The 23,976-nt window shown below is 54.3% G+C and overlaps 1 protein-coding gene across 11 annotated transcripts in view; it reads left to right on the forward strand.

Moving 5' to 3' along the window:
- cacna1ab (calcium voltage-gated channel subunit alpha1 Ab) overlaps positions 1-23,976 on the forward strand; it is a 44,899-nt gene that overhangs the window by 3,521 nt on the left and 17,402 nt on the right. For 9 of the 11 annotated variants that reach the window (XM_088374644.1, XM_088374646.1, XM_088374645.1 and 6 more), the window contains exons 3-39: positions 2,664-2,968; positions 7,261-7,367; positions 7,442-7,581; positions 10,282-10,373; positions 10,441-10,593; positions 10,668-10,855; positions 11,354-11,457; positions 11,529-11,644; positions 11,717-11,761; positions 11,877-11,942; positions 12,246-12,443; positions 12,515-12,627; positions 12,754-12,866; positions 13,059-13,190; positions 13,267-13,339; positions 13,504-13,624; positions 13,724-13,791; positions 13,868-13,974; positions 14,290-14,446; positions 14,666-15,219; positions 15,322-15,644; positions 15,720-15,852; positions 15,920-16,049; positions 16,124-16,183; positions 16,296-16,402; positions 18,673-18,772; positions 18,951-19,111; positions 19,199-19,336; positions 19,408-19,609; positions 19,682-19,846; positions 20,375-20,485; positions 20,699-20,782; positions 22,771-22,887; positions 22,976-23,041; positions 23,117-23,214; positions 23,284-23,434; positions 23,585-23,712. In XM_088374644.1, the coding sequence (XP_088230770.1) occupies positions 2,664-2,968; positions 7,261-7,367; positions 7,442-7,581; positions 10,282-10,373; positions 10,441-10,593; positions 10,668-10,855; positions 11,354-11,457; positions 11,529-11,644; positions 11,717-11,761; positions 11,877-11,942; positions 12,246-12,443; positions 12,515-12,627; positions 12,754-12,866; positions 13,059-13,190; positions 13,267-13,339; positions 13,504-13,624; positions 13,724-13,791; positions 13,868-13,974; positions 14,290-14,446; positions 14,666-15,219; positions 15,322-15,644; positions 15,720-15,852; positions 15,920-16,049; positions 16,124-16,183; positions 16,296-16,402; positions 18,673-18,772; positions 18,951-19,111; positions 19,199-19,336; positions 19,408-19,609; positions 19,682-19,846; positions 20,375-20,485; positions 20,699-20,782; positions 22,771-22,887; positions 22,976-23,041; positions 23,117-23,214; positions 23,284-23,434; positions 23,585-23,712 (5,226 nt within the window). Of the gene's footprint in view, positions 1-1,482; positions 1,991-2,663; positions 2,969-7,260; positions 7,368-7,441; positions 7,582-10,281; positions 10,374-10,440; positions 10,594-10,667; positions 10,856-11,353; positions 11,458-11,528; positions 11,645-11,716; positions 11,762-11,876; positions 11,943-12,245; positions 12,444-12,514; positions 12,628-12,753; positions 12,867-13,058; positions 13,191-13,266; positions 13,340-13,503; positions 13,625-13,723; positions 13,792-13,867; positions 13,975-14,289; positions 14,447-14,665; positions 15,220-15,321; positions 15,645-15,719; positions 15,853-15,919; positions 16,050-16,123; positions 16,184-16,295; positions 16,403-18,672; positions 18,773-18,950; positions 19,112-19,198; positions 19,337-19,407; positions 19,610-19,681; positions 19,847-20,374; positions 20,486-20,698; positions 20,783-22,770; positions 22,888-22,975; positions 23,042-23,116; positions 23,215-23,283; positions 23,435-23,584; positions 23,713-23,976 lie in introns of those variants that run through there. The other 2 variants (XM_088374642.1, XM_088374640.1) reach the window with 2 other exon arrangements.

Consider the following 23,976-nt stretch of genomic DNA (forward strand, 5'->3'; position numbering starts at 1 on the left):
GGAGCTGGGAACGAAAGTTTGACTTGACTTTGTGTCACCTGCCCGGCTGACGCTTGTTTGCCAGATGGCGCCCGCTCGCTCGCGTGAAAGTTTTCAGCACCTCGGGCAGCTCCGGGGGGCCTTGGAACGCTGTCAGCACACTCTAAAATTGTGCTCAAATCACCGTTGGCCGCCTTTTTTATTTAGTTTTGTTTTCTGATGGAGGGATAAAGCAAAAGGTCTGAGCGAGAGCTGCGTTTTGGTGTGGAGCGGCGGCAGCTTGCTGGCTGGCTGGCTGGCTGGCCGGCCGGCTGGCTGGCTGGCTGGCTGGCTGGCCGGCCGGCCGGCAGCGCCTCTTTGAGATGCTTCAAACAGCAGTCAGATGTGCAGCCAGACTAGCAGAAGGCTTGGCTGAGTGAATGAAAAAGAAAAGCAAAAAAACGATTCCTGAAAATAACTGCACGGCCTCTGAAAGACCAAGTAAACTCGCCCAAACTTGCTTTTCAGCGGCAAACTCGCTCGCCAAGGAACTGCAGTGGGGTGGGGTGCGGGGGTTGGAAAAAAAAAAAACCGGAACGGTTTTGTATTTGCTTTTAAACATTTATTTTAGATTTAAACTTTTGAGTCCAAATATCTTCCGTACTGTAATATGATACTGCGTTGACTTTTTAGCAGTTCAAATGGCAACTAGAGTGATGTCTTTAACGTTAAAAAAGTTAAAAACGCATTTCTATACTGATAAATAAAATGTCTGAGGAAAAAAAACAGCGTGGGAGCTTGCAACATTCAAATGAGACTTTTCCAAAATATGGCCCTCTTATTAAAAACAACCTTCTGTCTGATGTCAACTGGACACGGCCCCTCTTCTCGTCACCTATTTGTGACATCATGGCCTAACCGCCTTTTAAGGTCATACGTGTGACGTTTCGAGATTTACGTGAATGTGGCTTTCGTTGAGCTCCACTTTGTCACTCTCCTTCCCATCCCGGCAGGCGGCGTCGCTTCCTGTCTGCGCCGCTTGATGGAGCAAATCAAGTTCAAAAAAGTCACTCGCCACTGATGACTGTTGATTTCCCACAGTTAGGAAAAAAAACCCAACAACAACAAGAACTTGAAATCAAATGTTTGATGTTAACCACAGTAGATATAAAAAGTCTGCACACCCCTGTTCAAAAACCAAATGTCATTTATTCTGCAATTAGCATCGGCCACCCAAAAACTGAATGGAAAGCATTTTCGGCACCTACGCACGCACGCACGCACTCAAAGCAAGATGATCCTTTGAATCATTTCTTAAAGCCAACGTTTATTGGGCCACACCCCTGGCTTCTAAGAATGCCATTTTTTTCACCAGCAAAAGACAAATGCCTTTATTTTGGGGTGCTTGCAGGAAAGGCCAGCGGGCGAGGGGCGGAGGCGATGGGGGTGCCCCCCTCCCTCCCTCCCTCCCTCCCTCCCTCCCTCCCTCCCTCCCTCCCTCCCTCCCCCCCTCCCCCGCCGCTCGCGTTGCCAGGTCTGTCCGCCGTTCTGCACGGCGCTCGCCCTGCTTTCGTCAGCTCAGATGCTGAGCGAGCGCGCGCGCGCACCGCCAACACGACAGCCCCCGCGAGTGCAGAAGAAGGAGAAACTGATTGAAAGGGGGCTTGAGGGGAGAAAAAAGGGAAGGATCCAGCCAGCCAGCCAGCCAGCCAGCCAGCCAGCCAGCCAGCCAGCCAGCCAGCCAGCCAGCCAGCCAGCCAGCCAGCCAGCCAGCCAGCCAGCCAGCCAGCTTGTGGTCCGAGGAGCGATGGCGCTGGGCTGGGCTGGGGGCTGCCTCCTCCGTGCACCTTTTGGCGGCAGAGGAGGATGAAGACGAGCGCCTCGACGCTCCTTTTCCCCCTCGTTGAGGACCATGTCCTCCTCCGTTCGGTCTCTGGCCAGGATTCCGCTTCCTCCCTGCGTTATGGATTATAAATGATCCTGGCCAAGGAGTTTCTACTTGCACGAGGAGGAGGAGCAGAAAGACCAAGAGGTGAGGAGATTTGAGCGCCCGAGCAATCACGCCCAAAAAGCGACGCCTCGGTGCTGGGGAGGAGGAGGAGGAGGAGGAAAAAGAAGTGGGGGGGGGGGGGGTGCCGCACCGTCCATCATCAAACATCAACAAATGTCAGCAGGCTTTTGGGGAAGCCCCCCAGCCGGCGTAAGCCGACTGGCGCGGCAACATTGCGGATATTTGCCAGGCACGCCGTCGATCAGTTATTAAAACGCTCCTCAGCTTTTGCCGATTTTTTTTTTTTTTTCCAAATTTCTTTCCCCCCTCTTCTTGCACAGAGAAGTGAGAGAATGAAATAAACAAGGGGGTGGTGGCAGATAGGGGTACGCCGACCGACGGGGGGGGAACCAACTGCGGATGCTGTCGGGATGCGGTAGGCTGCTGAGAGAAGGGGGAGGAGGTGGGGGAAGGACAGCGACGCAGTCTCCCGCACGAGTGGAGATGATCATCTATGCAGCCAGCAAATGGAGTTGATTTGCGTTGTATTTTTGATTTTTTTTGAAGTAGCTCCGGTCATTAAGCGCCGTTGATAAAGCGCCTCCCCGCCCACCCGCATGGAGGTGTCCCCCCGCCACCGCGTCTGGAGCGAGAGGACGAGGCCGCTAGTTTTCCTCCGAGCTTCCTTCTAACCTCCGGCCTTGGCTGTCTGCAGAATGGCGCGCTACGGGGACGAGCTCCCCAACAGGTACGGAGGAGGCCAAGGTGGACAGGCAGGAGGCAGCGGCGGCGGCGGGCCGGGAGGAGCCGGCGGCGGCGGCGGGCGAGGGGGCAGCCGCCAAGGGGGGGCCCCCGGGGCGCAACGCATGTACAAGCAGTCCATGGCCCAGAGGGCCCGGACCATGGCACTGTACAACCCCATCCCCGTGCGGCAGAGCTGCCTGACCGTCAACCGCTCGCTCTTCCTCTTCAGCGAGGACAACCTGGTGAGGAAGTACGCCAAGAAGATCACCGAGTGGCCATATCCTTTCAAAATGGGCCGCCCTCTCGCGTCCGGAATTTGCTCCCGGTCAAAGTTGCCGCTTGCCGAGTCAGGTTTGGGCCGCTTCTTTCCAAAAGTTTTTTTTTTTTTTTTTCTTTTCTTCTTCTCTCTCCGCGGCGGCACGGGCATGCCTTGGTTTGGGCCCAATATGCGTGCTTCATTGGTTTGGGCCCAAAAACGTCTCCTTGCCCCGTGTGCTCGTCTGGCTTCCAAAAACCGCTCCACCTGCACTTGCAGGTTTGCAAAACGCCTAGACCGGTGTTGCCGTTTATCACGGGTGTCAAAGTCAAGCCCCGGCCGGGGGCCAGATACGGCCCGTCGCATCATTTTATGTGGCCTGCCAAGACTCATTTTCCAGTAGTAAATTTTCAAATTGTCTTCACCTAAAAAATACCGACATTACGAGCAATTTTCATGAATCTTTTGAAGCTATTTGAACCGTTTTTCTTACTAGTCTCTGATTCCAAAACGAGTAACCTATACTGTATATCAAAGACGTTTGCCAGTCATAATGGCCCTCTGAGGGAAACGATGACGACAGACAATGCGGCCCGCGACATAAAAATGACTTTGACACCACTGCCGTATAACCTCGAGGGGCGTCCAAAGTCTCTCGAAGCGGCCTCCCTCAATCGTTGTTAGCCGAAACGGCGGGCGGGCGGGCGGGCGGGCGGCGCCTAGCAACGGCGCGCTTCAGTGTGGCGCCCGCCGCATGTTGTAGTAAATGGCATGATGTCAGCGTGCGCAACGATGCAACTTTTTCAACACTGAGTATTTAGCTTGGACCTGGCAGTGAATTGCGTGTGCGCGCGGGCGCGTGCCGGCCGGCGCTGTTCATAGCCAGCGGCGGAGCTTGAGTGCTGATGTCAGCACTGTGCTGAGAGGGAGGAAATGAGTCCGCTCTCTAATTACTCGTGACCATATAAGGAAGCGGCCCGCCGGCCCGCCAGCCGGCTGCCTGGCCCCGGTGGGAAAAAAAAAAAAAAAAAAAAAAGAAGAAGAAGAAAAGAGAGAAAGATTGAATTGTCAGGACAGGAGCGGTCGGAACATTCTGTCGTCTGGGAAAAGTACAAAATGTAATTAGTTGTATGTGAAAGTTGATTTGTGACTTGAGGGAGTTCCAGATGACGTTGCGGCCCGTAACCTAGCGCGGCGCGGCAGGGCGCCGCCGTTGAGAAATAGCGCCATCTTCTTGATGTCCGCTGCTGCGTAGACGAATGCAACATGGCTGCCTGGCTTGAGCTCGCACGACCCTCTGGTGTATTGCGACCACCACCTCGATTCTGGAACCAAACAGAGATCACGCGCCGTAGCAAACAAGTTCTTACACGCTAAGCTAGATGCTAACGACACGGCTATGCTAAACCACACGAGTGCGTGTGCGTGCAGGTGCACGTGTGCGTGCGTGTGCGTGCGTGCGCATGTTGGCAGATATCAAAGGAGACATTTGGTGTGTTTGCGCTCCAGTGGGCAATGCACACACACACACACACACTCAAAGTGTCATCATCGGGTGCACCCCGCTCGCTCGCGTATGATCCAGTCACGATGTTTCCCGTTACTAATCGGCTCAGTTGCTATGGAAACTACACTCTAGTGCACACGCTAGTGTGTGTGTGTGTGTGTGTGTGTGGGACGTGCGTTTGTTCAAATGTTGCCTGCTATTTTACGACACCGAGCATCCCTTTCCAGTCACATCATGCAAGTTTTTTCTCATTCAGTTTGTGATGGGCAACAGCAAAATCCTATCCTTCCTGTACGCGATGCCGGTGACGACCTGAGTGTGCGACGTGACTCACGAGGCCACGGCCCTCAAAGAAGCACGTCCTCGTATTGGTGGTGTTTTACTATTTTGACCAAAAGTCACATTGGAACAAGTCAGCGGTTGATGGCGTTTTACGCAAAGAATCCCACGAGAGGCTGCGATTGCCCGCCCGTTTGCATCGTCAGCGCTCCGCCACTCAGGCTAACGTGTCACTTGGCCCAGACGGCGGCGAATTGGACCTGTCACTCGCTGGGGATGGGGGGGGGGGGAGAAGTTTGAGGTCAGCAAGGCTGTCAATCATGACCGCGTCCCGGCGGGCAAAGACGCTGAGGAGGATGAAATGAAGACGAGGGGAGGAAGGAGAAGACGGATAAGTGACACTTTAATTAGTTAACGCTCGGCCGGCGGGCTTTCAGCAACGACTTTTACGGCGCGATGGGCTCCGAGCGTCGATACGTCCGCCGCTCGGCCTTACGGGCGTTCTTGACGATTGGCTCCGTTCCTTCGCCTGCCTGCATCGTCACGCGTGCTCTTTTGGGACCCGGCCAGGTCAGACAGAGGTCATCTGTTGGCGCTGGCGAATTCTCAGGCCTGGCTTTGCTCGTTATTGTGTGCAACTGTTTTCCCCCACCCACCAATGAGCACGTTGGCATTTTGCGTGCAAGAGACCAAGAAAACCTTGAGCTTGAAACTACTGGTGAAGTATGTGCTGCACAAAGAGAAACGCCCCCCCAACAATAATTAGACTCTTAAATCCTTCTGGACTGAGGAGCCGCACGCTTGGCCTAATTATTTTGAGCTCACCTGGGAAGCGTCGAGATGACCAAGCGGAGATTCCCGCTCGCCCCTGGCTCGTCCCGCGTAACGCGGATTTAACGTTAGCGTGCGGAATGACGGCGCTGATGTCGGCGACCCAGCTCGGCGGAAAATGGATTAAAAATGAAAAGAGGGAGGATGGCAGAGCTTAGAGCGATAAAGGCGTTTGCAACACTCTAAGCGCTTTAATCATTTAAGCTTGTTGGAATTCTGCGTTTGCGCCGAAAACAGATGAGCTCTTTGCGGAAGCTGGAGGCTAACTTTCTTTCTTTCTTTCTTTCTTTCTTTCTTTCTTTCTTTCTTTCTTTCTTTCTTTCTTTCTTTCTTTCTTTCTTTCTTTCTTTCTTTCTTTCTTTCTTTCTTTCTTAAATGGAGAAGCCAATTTCACTTGGCAACGTTGGTCAACATGTCTGTCATGAGTAGCGCCACGAGTTTGGCCCCCAAAGACTCAGGTCAAGTCAGCCATTTTGGCCATGATCCAAATGTTTCAAAAACAATGTTGGATTTGCGTGCTAAACGTTTGGACGTATTTGCATGAGTGACATGAAAATCGCACAAAACAAAAACGGCCGCCCGTGACGTCCAAACGCTTTTCATGAGTAGCCGATAGTCTCGAGACAAATGGTTCGAAAATAGTTTTTGTTTCCCCATCTCAAAGAGTTTTCTTTTCGCTTGTAGTTCATATGAAGGTGTTGGATGGACTGTTTTCCTGGCATGTGAACCGGGCGGGCTGTGCAGACAATTTAAAAAGCCTTGACGGATTCACTGGCTTGATGAGTCACCGCCGCGCCATTGTATGCATGCACATGGAGCGCCTGCGTGCATACGTGCGTGCGTGCGTGCGTGCGTGCGTGCGTGCATGCCTTATGTCCAAGGTGCTGATGTCCCTGCTGGCCATCTCTCGCGGACGCTACGGCGGTGGAGGGAGGGCATGAGTGAAGAAAGTCGTGCCGCGGCTGTGTTACCTCCTGCTTTCAGCAGCTTGTTAGGCCAGCAGAGTGGCTCGTGAATAATAGATGCTAAAGCAAGCTAGCAAGCATGTCGCGCAGGCACACGCGATTGAAGGAGGGAATGAAAATCAAGACCACCGCAAGCTTCTCATCTGGCCCTGGCCCCGGCCCCGCTTGTTAGCATCTAAGCTGTCTCATCCTGTCACGTCCAACATCCTCGGGCCGGGCCGTCGGGTCAGCGTCACCTTGACGTCTGGTACGCGCGCGTGCTAAGCTAACAGGCTAATGACTGAGCAATTAGGCGCAGACTTGATCTGTCTGGATGTATCCAGTCACGCCAGCGCCTCCGGCGCCCATGACTCAGGCACGGACACGGACTCGCACATTTTCCACACGTCACAACAAAACTTTTGGATGCTGGTTCTGTGCGCTCGTGTGGAAAAGAATTCTTGATCGGGAGTCCGCCGTTTTGCTTTTGATTGTGGTTTGGAGATTGGTTTGGCACCTTTGTCTTGTCCAGTAGCGCCTCCACCATTTTGGAGCCCCAGAATTTGCTGGACAATGTGAAATGTGCTCGCTCGCTCGCTCGCTCGCTCGCTGGGCATGGCAGCAAAAAGCTAGCTAAAGATGTTTCCGTTGATGACTGACTGCAAGGCGAGTGTCCTTCCTTCACACCCAACCCCACCCGACCCGACCCGACCCGCCCGCGTCAGCGTTTTTGGCCTTAACCCGAGCGGCACTCCTTTCGAGTGGATGATCCTCACCACCATCATCGCCAACTGCATCGTGCTGGCACTGGAGCAGCACCTGCCCGACGACGACAAGACGCCGCTGTCCGAGCGACTGGTAAGGCCCGCAAACGGTCGGCCGTTTTGCTAGGCGGCTGGCTGCCCTTGACTCGCTTGCCCCCCGCCCCGCAGGAGGACACGGAACCTTACTTCATCGCCATCTTCTGCTTCGAGTCGGGCATCAAGATACTGGCGCTGGGCTTTGCGCTGCACAAGGGCTCGTACCTGCGCAACGGCTGGAACGTCATGGACTTTGTGGTGGTGCTCACCGGGTGAGTTGGCTCCGTGCCGGGCGGTCGTCGTCATTTGCGTCAGTCGGCCCGTCGTATCGCCACTCCATGCGTTTGTTCTCTTTGTTAGGTTTGACCTTCCAAAAAAAATCCTGTTGTCGAGCGCACGTGTCCCTATTCGGAAAGCGTCGCCGTGATTTTGCGACCTCTCGCTTGGTCAAAGTTCCAAAAAGATTGGAAATTGCAAATCTACCGTAGACTTGAAATGTTTTCTTCAATTTCGGACACTTTCATCAAAAATGTTTGCATCGTCTTTGGATGCTGCGTAACATCAAGGCAATATGAGGCCAGACGCTCCTCATCCAAAGTGAGCAAAAGACTCCCAAAAAAAAAAAAAAAAAAGGGAAGAAGAAGAAATCTTATCCAGTTCCTCATTTTTCATTCTTTCTCTTTCTTGTGCTTTGAATTGCTCCTTTCGTTGCCTGCCAGCTTGATTCTGTTGCGCGAGTGTGTGTCTTTGTTGCGTGATCTAAATATGGTGGCCCAGGAGAGAAGCGGGCAGGATGGTGGAAGGGAACGAGATTTGTCAGGGGAGCCGCCCGCATAGCTTTGACACAGCGTGACGGCCGGGCCGGGCCGGGCCGGGCCGGGCCGCGCACCTCTAATGAGGACCCAACGTGTAGGCACGCGCACACGCCCCCTCAGCGGCGTGATCTGAGCGACGCCGCGGGAAGCGTCCACCGGGCCAAAGTGAAATGTCAACTCAGCCAGGGGGACACGGGAGCGGGAGAGGGGCGGCGCGGCGCTTACGATTGTCGCTTTGGCAACGGCTCCGAAAAGCACTCTTTGGACCGTGTAGAACGAGCAAGATGCTAAGCTAGGCTAAGCTAAAAGCGGGGGGGGGGGGGGCACTGCGACCTTTTTCGTTGCGTCGGGAGCCATTTCAAGATACAATCGGGCCTTGGAGCGAGCGCGTAAATAACACTGCGAGGAAGAGGAGGCTGGCTGAGGAAGAGTGCACGGAACAGGATGGAAGGGGGGAGGAGCCAGTGATGGATGGAGAGCATCTGAGGAAGGAGGCCAGGCAAAGATGGGGGAGGGCGCCAGTGCTGCAGTAACCTGCTTTTGCCTGCTTCTCGTGAGCTCCAGCCTGACACGCACGCACGCACGCCGCGCACGCACACACACACACACGCGCACGCACACACACACACACACACACACACGCACACTCTCCAAAGGGAGTCAGTCGCACACTTCCTATGCGTGGCCAATTTATGGACCTTCATGTTTATTCAGAAGAGAACGTTGCAGCCGGCAGGCAAGGTTTTTTTAGGATTTGGTGTTTGGGTGACGTTTTGCTGGCTTTGTGTGGCCCAATTGTACAACTTTTTGCTGATTGGCAGCGTCTCGCATGTCCTAAAGTTGAGGCCGGCCCGTTGGCTCGTGGTTTCTGGGTTTCTCACGTGGGCAGCCAAACAAAAATGGACATCCTTAAGTAACCCTTCACTGGGCCAAAGTGTGAATAACTTCGGTCCGAGGGGTTGCCGTGGTGGCTACGGTAGCCCGGGACGCGACGTCCGGCAAAATGAGGTCAGGGAGGAGAAGAAAGGACGAGAACCGGGCTGCAAATTGTCCCTTTGCCATCACTTCAATTAGCTTTATTGCTCGCCGGTCGGCTCCTCCTCCCCTCTCGGCTAAAAGCTTGCAGTTTGCGCAAAACGGCCAGCTTGCCGCTTTTGGGCCAACGCTTCCTGTTGTGGAGGCTGCGTGCCGTTGCCACCCACAGAATCTCCTAAAAGAATCCCCCCCAAATGGTCAGCCAGCTTTAATGCCCCAATTAGACAAAAGAGATTCGTTTCAACTTGGATTGGATGGAACCTTTTCCAGCTTGATGCCCCAACTCTATGAAAACCGGATGCCCTGAGGTTCTGTTTAATTTCAGCCACGGCGTTCTGGAGACTTTTTGGCGTGGCATCACTTTGCCTGTCTCCCCCTACGTTCACTCTGAAAGCGACAGTAGGTGGCGCTTCGGCCACGTCTCCGTTAGGGAACAGGCTGACGACAGGAGGTGTGCGTGCGTGCGTGCGTGCGTGCGTGCGTGCGTGCGTGCGCGCGCGCGCGCTGGGCTGAGCTCAGCAGTAATGGCCGAGTGAGAAAATGAAGAGGACGGAGAATGCGGTCGGGAGCGGCAGAGTGCTTCCGCCCCGTGAAAGCTTTGCGAAGACACGCCCGAGTCTTCCTTCCTTTCAGTCCCGCTCGGCCAGCGGAGCACGAAGGGCGCCATCAAACGGTTGGCAAGCCCATCGTTTGATTGACGCGTGTTCATTTTTGAAAAACGAAATGCATGAGACTCATTTATGGACCTTGTCAGCCGTCGTGGCTATGTGCGTTGTGGATGCGCTGCTCACGCGAGTCCGAGAAAAAAAAGTAAAGTAAATAAAATCCACGGCTCGGGGACCCCGCTTCCTTCCTGTCGTCGTTGCCACGCACGGCGATGGCCAAATTCCATCAATGAGCCGGGCCGCGTTGCCGTGGTAACTCAAGAGCAGGCCGGTAACCGTGGAAACGCGGACTCGATGGTTGCCGTGGCAACGGAGACACGAAGCGGGGAGAGACCTGGCCCACGGAAGGTAGCGAGGGAGTGACGATCGTTAATTGTATTCTAGCTTTATTTCTTGTTTAGGTTTGAAAACGGCATGAGTCAATGGCAAATCATTCCGGCGTCATCTTTTCCAACAGCATTTTATCGTCTCTGCGCTCTTACATCGACCTGCGGACGCTGCGAGCCGTGCGGGTGCTGCGGCCGCTCAAACTGGTGTCGGGAATTCCCAGTAAGTCTCGTGGGCGTCGGAGGGGAGGCTCCCTCCTGCTGGACGCGTTGTGCCGTGTGTCCTCCAGGCCTGCAGGTGGTGCTCAAGTCCATCATGAAGGCCATGATCCCGCTGCTGCAGATCGGCCTGCTGCTCTTCGTGGCCATCCTGATGTTCGCCATCATCGGCCTGGAGTTCTACATGGGCAAGTTCCACACCACCTGCTACGACGACTTCACGGGTGAGCCTCGGTTCGCTTCGCCTGGAGAGCAGTCGCGGGCGGGGTTGATTGCATTTTCTGCATTTTGCGGCCAGGTGAGATCGTGGACAAGGTTCCGTGCGGCACCAAGTTGCCGTCCAGGCTGTGCCCCAACGGCACCACCTGTCGCGACGGCTGGATCGGGCCCAACTACGGCATCACGCAGTTTGACAACATCCTGTTTGCCGTCCTCACCGTCTTCCAGTGCATCACCATGGAGGGCTGGACCGAGATGCTCTACTACGTGAGTGATACCAAACTGCTGATTCTCCAAATTGCTTCTTTTTTTTTTTTTTTTTTTTTTTTGTCGCCGCCGCCGCCACCACCACCACCACCACCACCACCACCACCTCATTCATGAAACGGCCACACGAACGACGTCGCTCACCCGGGAAGTCGTTCTTCCCGAGCGCGTGCTCCTCTTTTCATCTCTTTTGGCCCTTCCCCCGTCCGCTTCTATTTTGAACATCTCACGCTCTGAGGGATGGAGACCGACCTCGGTCCGATTAAAGTTTAATAGCGCTCGGCGCTGCACAACCCGAACGAGGGAAAAGGACCACCCTGACGACGGGGCCCAAAAAGACCGAATCGGGGCCAACGATCCTCGGGTGGATTTGACGGGACCGAAATCGGGTGGTTTTGATTGGCTTTTTTTGGGGGGACAAGTCGGGTCGAGCGGTTCCCAACTTTTGGCTTCCGTTTGGCCCACGTGTCGTCTCTCAACGAAGCATGTTTTGCTTAGAGCAACGACGTGGAGGGCAGCGCCTGGAACTGGATGTACTACATCCCGCTCATCATCATCGGCTCTTTCTTCATGCTCAACCTGGTGCTGGGCGTCCTCTCCGGGTAGGCCTCGCCTCTTCGTCGCCGGCCCGACTGGCGGCGCTTAACGTGCGCTCGCTTCCCCCCGAGCCCAGCGAGTTTGCCAAAGAGCGAGAACGCGTGGAGAACCGCAGCGAGTTCCTCAAGCTGCGGCGGCAGCAGCAGATCGAGCGCGAGCTCAACGGCTATCTGGAGTGGATCTGCAAAGCGGGTCAGTGGCGCGCCGTGCCAGCCAAACGCCACGCCGCCGACCCTCTCTGACCTCTCGCTCCTTCCTTCGCAGAGGAGGTGATCCTGGCCGAGGAGGACGGCGCCGGCAGCTTCGACGGTGACTGGCGCTCGTGGCGTTGCGCCGCGTGCGGGAACAGACCGTGTGAACCAGCGCTCTGCTCTGCTCTGCTCTGCTCTGCTCTGCTCTGCTCTGCTCTGCTCTGCTCTGCTAGGTTCCCGCCGCCGCCCGCCCATGAAGTCCAAGAACAACAAGACGGAGCTGCTCAACGCCGAGGAAGGTGAGAAAGACAGAGAGGCGGAGAGACAGGCAGACAGACAGAGACAGACAGAGACAGACAGGCAGACAGGCAGACAGACAGAGACAGACAGACTGAGAGGCAGACAGACAGACAGAGAGAGACAGACAGAGACAGACAGAGACAGACAGAGACAGACAGAGAGACAGGCAGACAGGCAGACAGACAGAGACAGACAGACTGAGAGGCAGGCAGACAGACAGACAGACAGACAGACAGACAGACAGACAGCGGGAAGGCCGGCTGCTCCGTCCGGACTAACGGGCGACGGGCCGTGTGGCTCAGGCTTCGCCCGCTCCAGCATCAAGAGCGGCAAAGACGGCTCGGGCTACGGCAAGAAGGAGAAACGTCTGCGCTTCTTCATCCGCAAGATGGTCAAGACGCAAGCCTTCTACTGGACCGTCCTGTGCCTGGTGGGCCTCAACACTATGTGCGTGGCGGCCGTGCACTACGACCAGCCCGAGCTGCTCTCCGACTTCCTGTGTGAGTTGTCGACCCAGCGGCGGCCCAGCGGCGGCCTTCTGGCGACAAAATGTTCTTTTCTCCCCGTGCAGTCTATGCAGAGTTTATTTTCCTGGGTTTGTTCATGTCTGAGATGCTGATCAAGATGTACGGGCTTGGCATTCAGCCCTACTTCCACTCCTCCTTCAACTGCTTTGATTGTGTGGTGAGAGCGCGCACACACACATGCGCACACACACACACACACACACACACACACACACACACACACACGCACGCCCCCCCCCCCCCTACACACACACACATTGTAAGCACTGCTATTTGCACACAGGTGATCATGGGCAGCATCTTTGAGGTGATATGGGCCACCATCAAGCCAGGCACGTCTTTCGGGATCAGCGTCTTGCGAGCGCTGAGACTTTTGAGAATCTTCAAGGTCACCAAGTGAGTGGACACCTCACAGCTTGTGCTTTGATTAGGATCTCAAAGTTCAGGATCAAGCAGATATTTGGGTTCCGGTGAGGCTTTGTAAGTTCCGAACTGCTTGTGGTTCCTCGCAGTGGTTTTTGGGTCCTGTCCCGCCTTTGTCTCTGCTCGTGAACTCGCTCTGGGTCTCCTTTGTTGCTTTTTGTTCAGGTACTGGGCTCCGCTGCGCAACCTGGTGGTGTCCCTGCTCAATTCCATGAAGTCCATCGTCAGCTTGCTCTTCCTCCTCTTTCTCTTCATCGTGGTCTTCGCCCTGCTGGGCATGCAGCTCTTCGGCGGACAGTCGGTGCTCTCGCGTAAACGCGCCGGCGGGCTCGCTTTGACGCGGCCTCTTCCGACCGCCTTGTGCCCTCCTCAGGTTCAACTTTGAAGACGGAACGCCACCCACCAACTTTGACACTTTTGCGGCGGCCATCATGACGGTGTTTCAGGTAAGGAACTCGTTGATTTTCAGCTCTTTGGCCGACGTACAAAATCGTCAGGGAAGCTTGTCGGTGAAATTTGAGCATCTAAGCAACTGGGAGGGGGCGGAGCCTCCACCGGCCCAGAAGGCGGAGCCCGCTTTGAGTGACACCTTCTGCGGTGTGTCGCGCAGATCCTGACGGGAGAGGACTGGAACATGGTCATGTACGACGGCATCGAGTCTCAAGGGGGCGTCAACGACAAGGGGATGATCTTCTCCATTTTCTTCATCGTCCTCACCCTCTTCGGCAACTGTATCCGCTCTGTTTTTCGTTTGGGCAAAATGGCGCACGACAAAAAGCGTACCGGCCCCTCCCTCGGCTTGAAGCGATCCCTAACTCGGCGCACCTCAGACACGCTGCTCAACGTCTTCTTGGCCATCGCCGTGGACAACCTTGCCAACGCTCAGGAGCTCACCAAGGTCAGCAGCAGCAGCAGCAGCGCTCAGCGAGCGCTCCAAAACGGCGGCCTCACCCTCAAAACGCTTCTCGCGGCAGGACGAGGAGGAGCAAGAGGAGGCGGCCAATCAGAAGACGGCGCTGCAGAAGGCCAAAGAGGTGGCCGAGGTCAGCCCGCTTTCGGCCGCCAATCTCTCCATCGCCGCGTGAGTAGACGGGTAGCCTCATCACGGGCTGGGCTGGGCTGGGCTGGGCTGGGCTGGGCTCGCCCGCCCGCCGCCCGCCACTGCCGCCCGGCAACTCTCGGATGTTGGGCTCCGGGCTGACGCTTGCGGACGAACCCGAAACGAGCGCCCCACCTGGCCTTCGTCTTTTCAAGCAAAACAACCTTTCCTTTCCACTTGTTTTGACGCTCGCGGCGTACGTACTACGTCCATCTTGAAAGTTCAGCCCGCAGCCAAACGTCCCCGAGCCGTTTTGCGTGTGTCCAGTCCGTAAATGTGGATGCGTGTGCGCCGCAGTAAAGAGCAGCAGAAGAATCACGCCAAGCCGGGCGGCAAGTCGGTGTGGGAGCAGCGCACCAGCGAGATCCGCCGGCAGAACCTGATGACCAGCCGAGAGGCGCTTTACAACGAGCTGGAGCAGGACGATTGGAAGGTGGGAGGCGAGGGAGACGAGGTGAGGACTCCATCCCTGAAGCTAGCTAGCTAGCTAGCGAGTTAGCTGGCTAGCTAGCTAGTTGGTGCCCAAATGCTACATGGGAAGCCGGTGCTGCATTCGGTGCCATTGACGGTTCGAGACGTCAACGATTGCGTTGGCAGTCAATGAGATCACGTGGGACACAGCCCAAGGTGGGCGGGACGAGCTTTCTCATCCCATCTGGCGCTTCTCTCCCAGGTGTCATTTGCGCGGAAAGGCCACGGAGACATGAAAACCCACTTGGACCGCCCCCTGGTGGTCAACCCGCAGGACAACCGCAACAACAACACCAACAAGACTCCTCCAGGCCAGCTGCCCCTGGACCAGGAATACCGACAGCAGGACCTTGACCGCACCCACCGCGCCGCCCCCCCCCACCAACACCACCATCATCATCACCACCACCACCACCGTCACCACCACCATCACCACCAGAGGGTGCCGGAACCGCCCGACCGGGAGCAACCGGCGGCGGGGGACGACGTGGGCCCAGAAGCCGGCGACCGGGAGGGGCAGCGGCCGGAGGAGAGGCACGGACACAGGGGCCGCCGGGGCCACCGGCGCAGGAACCGCGAGGGTTGCGGCGAGGGCAACGACGAGCACCGCAGAGCCCGGCGTCACTGCAAGGGCGAGCCCGCCAGGAGGCGCGGGTCCAAGGGAGCCCAGGCGGACGGAGAAGACAGCGAGGGCCGCAAGGCCAGGCGCCATCGTCACGGCAATCAGGAAAGAAGCGGAGGACATCGCTCCAGAAGGTCAGTGGATGGACCTTTGCTGTTGTCTGAGTTGGATGACTTTTGATGAGCTGGATTGGCGACGCTTGAACGCCATTGGCTCGTGTGATTGCTTGCATTCAGGCTGACGCTCACGCCGCCGCCGCCGTCGCCTCCTCCTTCTCTGGGTTCCGCCAGGGAGCAGCAGGGCGCCGGTCCCAGCCTGTCCACCACGCGGCCCATCCGGCAAGACGAGGAGGACCTGGACAACTTGCGCAACAGCAGCAAGCTGGCCAGTCGGCCGCAGCACGTCAGCAACCCGCTCAAGCGCTGCGCCGCCGCCGACACCCACGCCCTCCTGCGCAGCATGGACAGCCTGATCCTCAGCAGCATGGCTAAGCCGGACTACACCGGCGTGGACCTGCCGCCCGTCTACCCTTACCCGTCGACCAACGCCGTCCTGCAAGGTCAGTATGTGTTTTTGCCGTGCGCGCAAACCACAGAACGCTCCCGAACGCCCCCCCCCCCCCCCCCCCCCTCAGTCAACAAGAACGCCAACACGGAGCCGAAGAAGAACGAGGAGAAGAAGGACAACAGCGACGAGGACGGCGACGAGGACGGCCCCAAGCCCATGCCGCCTTTCAGCTCTTGCTTCATCTTGTCCACCACCAACCCGTGAGTGACGGCCAAAACGTCTTGTGGGCGGGGCCTGGCGCCTGTTGACCTTTGGTGGCCTCTCCAGCTTCAGGAGGTGCTGCCACTACATCCTCACCCTCAAATACTTTGAGTTCAGCATCCTGTCCGTCATCGCCATGAGTAGCATCGCGCTGGCGGCCGAGGACCCGGTGTCGCCGGACTCGCCGCAAAACAACGTAAGCGTCGGCGCCGCGAGTCCGCTCGCCGATTTCGCCGTCTAACTGGTGCCTGTCCTTCACGCTGTCCTCAGGTGCTGCGCTACTTTGACTACGTCTTCACCGGCGTGTTCACGTTTGAAATGCTCATCAAGGTACAACGATGCGGCTTTTCCTGCCTTTTATCCTGCAAGCATAAGCGATTGCGTTGTCATGACGACCGACCGACCGACCGACTGACCGCCGGACGTGCTGTGTGCGCTCCAGATGGTGGTTCTGGGCCTGTTCCTCCATCAAGGCTCCTACTTCCGCGACTTGTGGAACATTCTGGACTTTATAGTGGTTAGTGGTGCTCTGGTGGCCTTCGCCTTCACGTAAGTAACTTCCTCCCCCCTCCCCTCCCCTTTCCTCCGCCATCACGTTCACCGCACGCCACACACACCCTGCCCTCAAATGTCCGCTTTGGTGAAGCGCATCACAACACTGATGATGCGCGCGCTCTCTCTCTCTCTCGCTCTCTCTCTCTCTCTCTCTCTCTCTCGCTGTCTCTCTCGCTGTCTCTCTCTCTGTCTCGCTCTCTTTCCGCTGCCACCTTCAGTTATCATTTTGTGTAGACCACACAGACTTCTGCCAAGGCTTGAGTTGCCCAAATCAAATGTTAATTTAGGTTTAATTGACAAGCTATGTTTTTTTTAGTGTGGAAAAACTCGAAACAAAGAAAATCATATTTTTGCAATTTCCACTCCAGTCCTGCAGGTGGTGGTAACGGGCATTACTCTGCATTTCAAAACTAGCAAAGACCTCAAGGGAGAGGTCACAAGCTTGTGTATTTTTCTTGTCATAAAAACAAATGATGGGTAGTCAAAACAAAGGACGTTTAGTGAAAAAAATGCATTGAATTATATTTCATAATTTTGTTGTACTTGGTTAAACCTCTTGTTCGCAAATGAAACACAAACACGCCTTGGCAGAGGTGCTTTGCGTTGGGCCATCAAGACCTTCAGGGGGGAGCCTTAAGCCTCTTCAGTCACAATTTGTGTCTAATCCGTGGAAGCACGACTCACTCTCCAAACTGTCTCCCCCACCAACGCCGCTACGATTTTCCCGCCTAGCAAGCCGTGAGTCATCCCGTTCTATCTTTTTGCATTTATTGACATCACATGACATGACTTCACTTCTCCATTTGGCCCCTCGCTCTCTCTCTCTCTCTCTCTCTCTCTCTCTCTCTCTCTCTCCCTCTCTCTCTCTCCCTCTCTCTCTGTCACTCTCCTGGAAGCCCCAAATCAGATTCTTTAATGATGCATTTCAATTCAAAACAAAACAGTCCACTCCTTTTTTGACTGTACTAATTAGCAGCTCATGCTGCTAGCCGGACGGACTCTTATTAGCGTAGTAATAAGCTATCCTTTCAGAAATACCACTGTTGATAGGAGAAGCTCAAAAAATGGGAGATTTTGGAGCACACTAGTTCCTGGAAGCTCAAAATGGTATTCTTTAACGGTGATGACTCTTTCAATTTCAGTGAGCTGAGAAGGACTCACTGAAATCGTGTTGTGGGAGAAAAAAAAACAAAAACGGGTCGTGTAAGAAAGAAGTGCTCTTCTATGTATTCTTTGAATTGCAGCCAGCTGGCCACCTTTAACTTTGTCAAGGAGCAAAGATATACCTTGCCTGTGGTAAAATAAGAAAAGCAAGCGAGTGTCACGGCAAATATAAAACATACAGGAAGCAGCAAATAGAAAAGCGGCCATCTGGCATCGCCAAGTGCTTTCCATTGGGCGCCAAGCGCGCGCTCGCTCGCTCGCTCGCTCGCATGAAAAACAATTGAAGAGAGCTTTTGTGTGTGGCTCCGGTGCTCTTTCAACCTTTTCTCGTCTTGTGTGCCGTTTTGTGTCCTCCTCCAATCCCTAACCGCCATCGCAGGAGCAGCACCCGGTAAAGTTTTCCTCCTCCTCCTCCTCCTCGTCTCCCTGCAGAACGGGAACACTGTGGCTTCTCGCTCTTTCTTTCTGTGTTCTTCTGCTTGCCGAAAAGCAGCATTTGGGGGGCCCTTGACGTGCTGGAGAGAAAACATTTTTGTTTTTTCTTTTTACTCGATGATTGAAATTGGCCAAAACGTTGACCAAGACGCCATTCCAGGAATGATTTGGTGATCCGGACTGCGAGCCGAGCTTCCCGTCGTGTGGAGTAGAAACCAAAGCTCCGTGTCGGGGCAGACAGCGACTCCGACGTGTTGTCATCAGTTTGTTGGCATCCGGAGCCCCGGAACGGAGCGCCACCTCGACCGCCTGCCGTTGGCGACGTCATGTCATGCCATGCGCGTGTGGCATGGCATGACCGCAGAGGTCCCGCCCGCCCGGCCGGCCGGCCGGCCTCCGTTTGCCGCCGTCCTCGCGGCTAGCGGACGCCCGCCGCGCGTTGGCTCACAGAAGAACTTTTTGGATTCTTGCAAAAGAAAGAAAGAGGTTTGGCCTGGCACTCTGCCGGGAGATGCCTGTGGACATGGGCTGGCTGATGATGATGATGATGATGATTTCCATGAAACGTGTGCCGTTTCATGTTTGACTTTGACTTGCTCTGCGCTACGAGAGCTGTATTTGTTTGAAAGTGGTAACATTGCTGTTGTTCCCCGGCTGGCCCGTAGAGGGAGCAGTAAGGGCAAAGACATCAGCACCATCAAGTCGCTGAGAGTGCTACGGGTTCTGCGTCCTCTCAAGACCATCAAAAGACTCCCCAAGCTCAAGGTAATGCTCTCAATACACAAATTCACCATTCATCTGTCGAGGTTGCAGATGAATCCGTTTGAAACACCAATTAAATACAAAAAATATTGACGCAACAAAAAATAACCTTTGCCGCCGTTGTCTCTCTCTCTCTCTCGCTCGCTCGCTCGCTCGCTCGCTCGTTCGTTGGACTCCGCAGGCCGTGTTTGACTGCGTGGTGAACTCTCTGAAGAACGTCCTGAACATCCTGATCGTCTACATGCTCTTCATGTTCATCTTCGCCGTGGTGGCCGTGCAGCTGTTCAAGGGCCGCTTCTTCTATTGCACCGACGTGTCCAAAGAGTTTGAGCGCGACTGCAGGTGGCAGCCAGCCGAGCCGCGCGACTCTCCGCCGCCGCCGCCGCCGCCGCGGCTCGCCGTCTCACGCGCTGCGCTGTCCCCGCGCAGGGGCGAGTTCCTCATGTACGACAGGGACGAGGTCCGAGCTCAGAAGCGGGAGTGGAAGAAGTACAATTTTCACTACGACAACGTGGCCTGGGCCCTGCTCACGCTCTTCACCGTCTCCACCGGAGAAGGCTGGCCGCAGTGAGTGCAACGCTATGGTTTATTTTGCCGCGAGCTTTCTTTGGGACTCGCCGTCTGGCTCTTTTGCGCAGGGTGTTGAAGGCCTCTGTGGACTCCACCTTTGAGAACCAGGGCCCCAGCCCAGGTTACCGCATGGAGATGTCCATCTTTTACGTGGTCTACTTTGTGGTCTTCCCCTTCTTCTTTGTCAACATCTTCGTGGCGCTCATCATCATCACCTTCCAAGAGCAGGGCGATAAGATGATGGAGGACTACAGCTTAGAGAAGAACGAGGTGAGGACAAGGACGCGGAATCGGCGCGGCGCGGTGCGGCGCGGCGAGCTTCACACTTGTTCTTCCCTCCAGAGGGCCTGCATCGATTTCGCCATCAACGCCAAGCCCCTGACTCGCCACATGCCCAAGAACAAGCTCAGCTTCCAGTACCGCATGTGGCAGTTTGTGGTGTCCACCCCTTTCGAGTACAGCATCATGGCGCTCATCGCGCTCAACACCATCGTCCTCATGATGAAGGTCGGTCCCCGCCGCCGCCGCCGCCGCCGCAGTGAAAAAAATCCAGAGTTAAAATCAAAATCAAAAGAATTTTAAACAAACACCTCGCCTAGCCTAGCCTAGCCTAGCCTAGCCTAGCCTAGCCCAGCCCAGCCTAGCCTAGCCAGCAGTCCACTAGCTTCATGCTTACGTTACGCTCAAACATGGCGAATGAAAAACTCTTGAATCTTGAAAAAGTACCCATGTTGCAACGCTACGACCCTCGAGGGAGGCAACAAAGAGCTCTGTCGATGGACAATATAAACGCTACTCGCAGTCGTGTATGATTTATCCTCTGTGAAGAACAACTGTCATGATTTGCTGGGAGGAGTTGACAAAAACACTTTTCGTCAATTCAATGATTGTCTCTTTTTATCAATTACATTGGACTGGACGGGGCTGGGGCAGCATTTCAGTTCTTTTCTTCAAACTGCTGCATCCAATTAAGACCACTTTGTGGCGCTAGGCTATGCTAATCTGCTAAACTAATCTGCTGCCCCGCGTGTGCAGTTTGACGGCGCCTCAGAAACGTACGACGACGTCCTGCAGAACCTCAACATCGTCTTCACCACTTTCTTCTTCCTGGAGTCCATCCTGAAGCTCGTCGCTTTCGGCCCTCTGGTAGACACACACAGACACACTCGCGTCTCGGCTCTCATCACTGATTCATGAGGCAGGTTTATTTTGGTAGACAGATCTGGAGCGTGTCCACCATGTCCCCGAAAACCCCCGACATGCGCACGCCAACTGACATCCCCTGTTCCTTGCCTTGTTTCCATGGCGACAGCAGTCTTTGGACCACGACTAACGTCCGTCCCCCTTTGTCCAAAACAGAATTTCTTCAGAGACGCCTGGAACATTTTTGACTTTGTCTCCGTGCTCGGAAGCATCACGGACATTCTGGTGACCAAATTAGGGGTAAGTGGGCGAAAATAGCTGGAAAGCGTGCCTTTCTTTGTTCGGTCGTCGTTTGCGTAAGAGAATGGTTGTCCGGCAAGTTTAGACAGAGGCGTCATCATTCTGGTCGATGCCGTTTGGTGTCCACTCTCAAATAAAACGTATACGTTTCATCAAACATGGTGAAAATAACAACAGTCGCTTTCTCTTTCCCATCTATGAAAAGTCTCCTAACGTCAATGTAAATAAGTCTATACAAAGCTATGCTAGCGAACGAGTAAATATAGCCCTACAAAATCTTGTTTTCACACTATTAGGAGTAATGTCTCGTAATACGACTTGAAATGAAGTCGCCAAAGTGCTACTTTGACACGATATTGCAGCAGCAGCAGCAGCAGCAGCAGCAGCAGCAGCAGCAGCAGCGCTAGCAAGACGAGCGCAGATGACCGTTAGCGCTCACGGTAGCACTGCGGACAGACAACTTGATTCGGCTAGAGCTAAGCTAAAAAGTGAATTGGCGTCGGCGATTCCCTGCCGAGGACCCTGCTAACGTGTTGTCTTGTTGCTAAGGTGTTGTCTTGTTGCCATGGTGACGTTTTCCGGCCTTCCGAATGACTCGCTGTTCTTCTTCTCCGCCTTCATGTCTTTCTTGAACTTCTCCGATAAAACCATTTTACCCCCTCCCCCGAAAAATGCACTATGAAACCCTTCATCGTGTTGTCTGTCCTTCATCTGTGTTGCTGGCGATGAGGATGAGGATGATGATGATGTCACGTGTTGTAATGTGCCCATGCCCCAATCGCCTCACACAACAACTAAATATATATCTATCTATCAATCAATCTGTATAAATATATATTTCCCCCCGACTTCCTTCCCATTCATCCCTCGACATCATCGCACATGTAGACTCTGGTTGGTTTGTAATTTATCTCTCAAAGCTTCCTCTGCATCCTCATTGGTCGTGCCCTCTCCCCGACCCGACCCGACCCGGTAACCCTCTGCATGCGCTGCCTGGAGGAAACTGCACGAGATGTTGAATGAAGAGAATCGGAATTCAAGTCTAAAAGAAAAAGGAAATATGACGAGAAACTCTCCAAAAAAGTTTGTTTCATCCAACACAAAAGTCGACCACATAAATGAGAATTTCTTAATATTAAGCGCAGGATAAATAACGCCAAATAGATGAGAAACATGTTACAAAGTAGGCAAAATGTCACTTTCCGAGAATAATTGTTGAATATTACGCCCAAAATTGTTGGAACACTATGACAGTCTTGCAAAAACAAACATTCGACAAAAGAGTCGGAAATCCTACGAGAATGAAATTGCCCACTACAAAAACCTCATGTTACGAAAAAAAGTTGTCTCATAAGTAAGAAGTCAGGAGACATAGCGTAAAAACGTTGAAAAGTACAAAAGCAACACGTGACAACAAAAAGTCGTACGTTGCGCAAATACAAAAGTTTACATGCCGGGGAAAAAGACGTGCAAATTCCACGACAACCAAAAAAAAGAAAACGTCACCTTAACTAGACAAAGTGAATTCTTCCCCAAAAATCTTTGACGTTGACTTTTTTGTCGCTGAAACATGAAAAGTGAAAAATGGCCTTTGCTTAGCATGGCTAGCATGTTTTATGGAACGCTTTAATCCAAATTTCTGCATGGGGCTCCCTTCCTTCCTCCCTCCCTCCCTCCCTCCCTCCCTTGCGGCCGTGGCATTTGCCGGCATCTCGAGATGTTCCTTCCTCCATCTTGTGTGGCCTGCTTGTCCCTCCGAGATCAGTGCATTTGACCCCCCCCCCAAAAAAGTTAAAATCTCCTGTACCAGATTGGATGATAACTTTTATTTAGTTTGACGCCTTTTGTTCCTCTCTCTCTTCTCAAACCCTCCCTCGCGTCCTCTGTGGCTGTCCCCAAATCCCCCCCCAGCGTTCTCTTTTTTTTTTTTTTTTTTTTTAAGCTCATCAGGTGAGTTTGCACGCTGACTGTCGTCCTTCTTCTCGTAGAACAATTTCATCAACTTGAGCGTTCTGCGCCTGTTCCGGGCGGCTCGCCTCATCAAGCTGCTGCGCCAAGGCGAGACCATCCGCATCCTGCTGTGGACCTTTGTGCAGTCCTTCAAGGTAAGCGAGCCGGCCGGCCGGCCACGGCCGTGGCGACAGCGAGCCTTTGGCCGCCGGTGACGGACGCGTGCGGACCTCGACTTTGCAGGCTTTGCCGTACGTGTGCCTCCTCATCGCCATGCTCTTCTTCATCTACGCCATCATCGGCATGCAGGTGAGCCCGTAAAGACGTAAGCGCGAAGCCAATGCTAACCGACGGCCGGCCGCTGATGCAAACTTGTACGTGTAGTTGTTTGGCAACCTGGCCCTGGAGGAGGAGGGCGAAAGCGCCATCGACCATCACAACAACTTCAGGACCTTCGTCATGGCCCTCATGCTGCTCTTCAGGTGGCCATTGCGGCGCCAACTGCGCGCGCAGCGCTCGGCTTTGCGACTGCTGATTGGTTGGCCGTGCAGGAGCGCCACGGGCGAGGCCTGGCACGAAATCATGCTGTCGTGTCTCGGAGGCAAAGAGTGCGACCCGGCCTCGGGCAACACGGAGCCCGAATGCGGCAGCACCTTCGCTTACACCTACTTTGTCTCCTTCATCTTCCTCTGCTCCTTCCTGGTGAGCGCCACACGCAACATCCAAAATTGGTTGTAAACGACGTAAATCCAAGAAAGGCTTGGAAAAAACCACGTTTTTCCCAAAATTAGCCGCTTGGGGGGGGAATAATAGCGTGCGGAAGGTGGCGCTCATGAGCCGCGATGTGTGCAGATGCTCAATCTCTTTGTGGCTGTCATCATGGACAACTTTGAGTACCTGACCAGAGACTCGTCCATCCTGGGGCCGCACCACCTGGACGAGTACGTAAGGATTTGGGCCGAGTACGACCCCGCCGCCTGGTGAGTCGAGCCGTTGACACAAAACAAAACAAACGAAGATGCTAAAATAGGCTAGCGTAAAGGTCTGCGTCAACAGCAAGTAGCTTATGTCGCAGTATAAACAAATGTTGCAGCCATGAGCCTAAACGTTAGCATAACATGATATGATAATAAATATTTGAAAGATTTTTCTGCATATTTTTAAAAATAAGTGTTTGAACGTCGTTATTGTAACATGTGCATGTATGGAAAGTAGCTGCGTAATAGTTAGCCGATTTTTGCCGA

Source organism: Syngnathus floridae, chromosome 4 (assembly GCF_059516105.1).
Source record: "Syngnathus floridae isolate MCC-2025c chromosome 4, RoL_Sflo_1.0, whole genome shotgun sequence".
Classification (NCBI taxonomy): Eukaryota; Metazoa; Chordata; class Actinopteri; order Syngnathiformes; family Syngnathidae; genus Syngnathus; species Syngnathus floridae.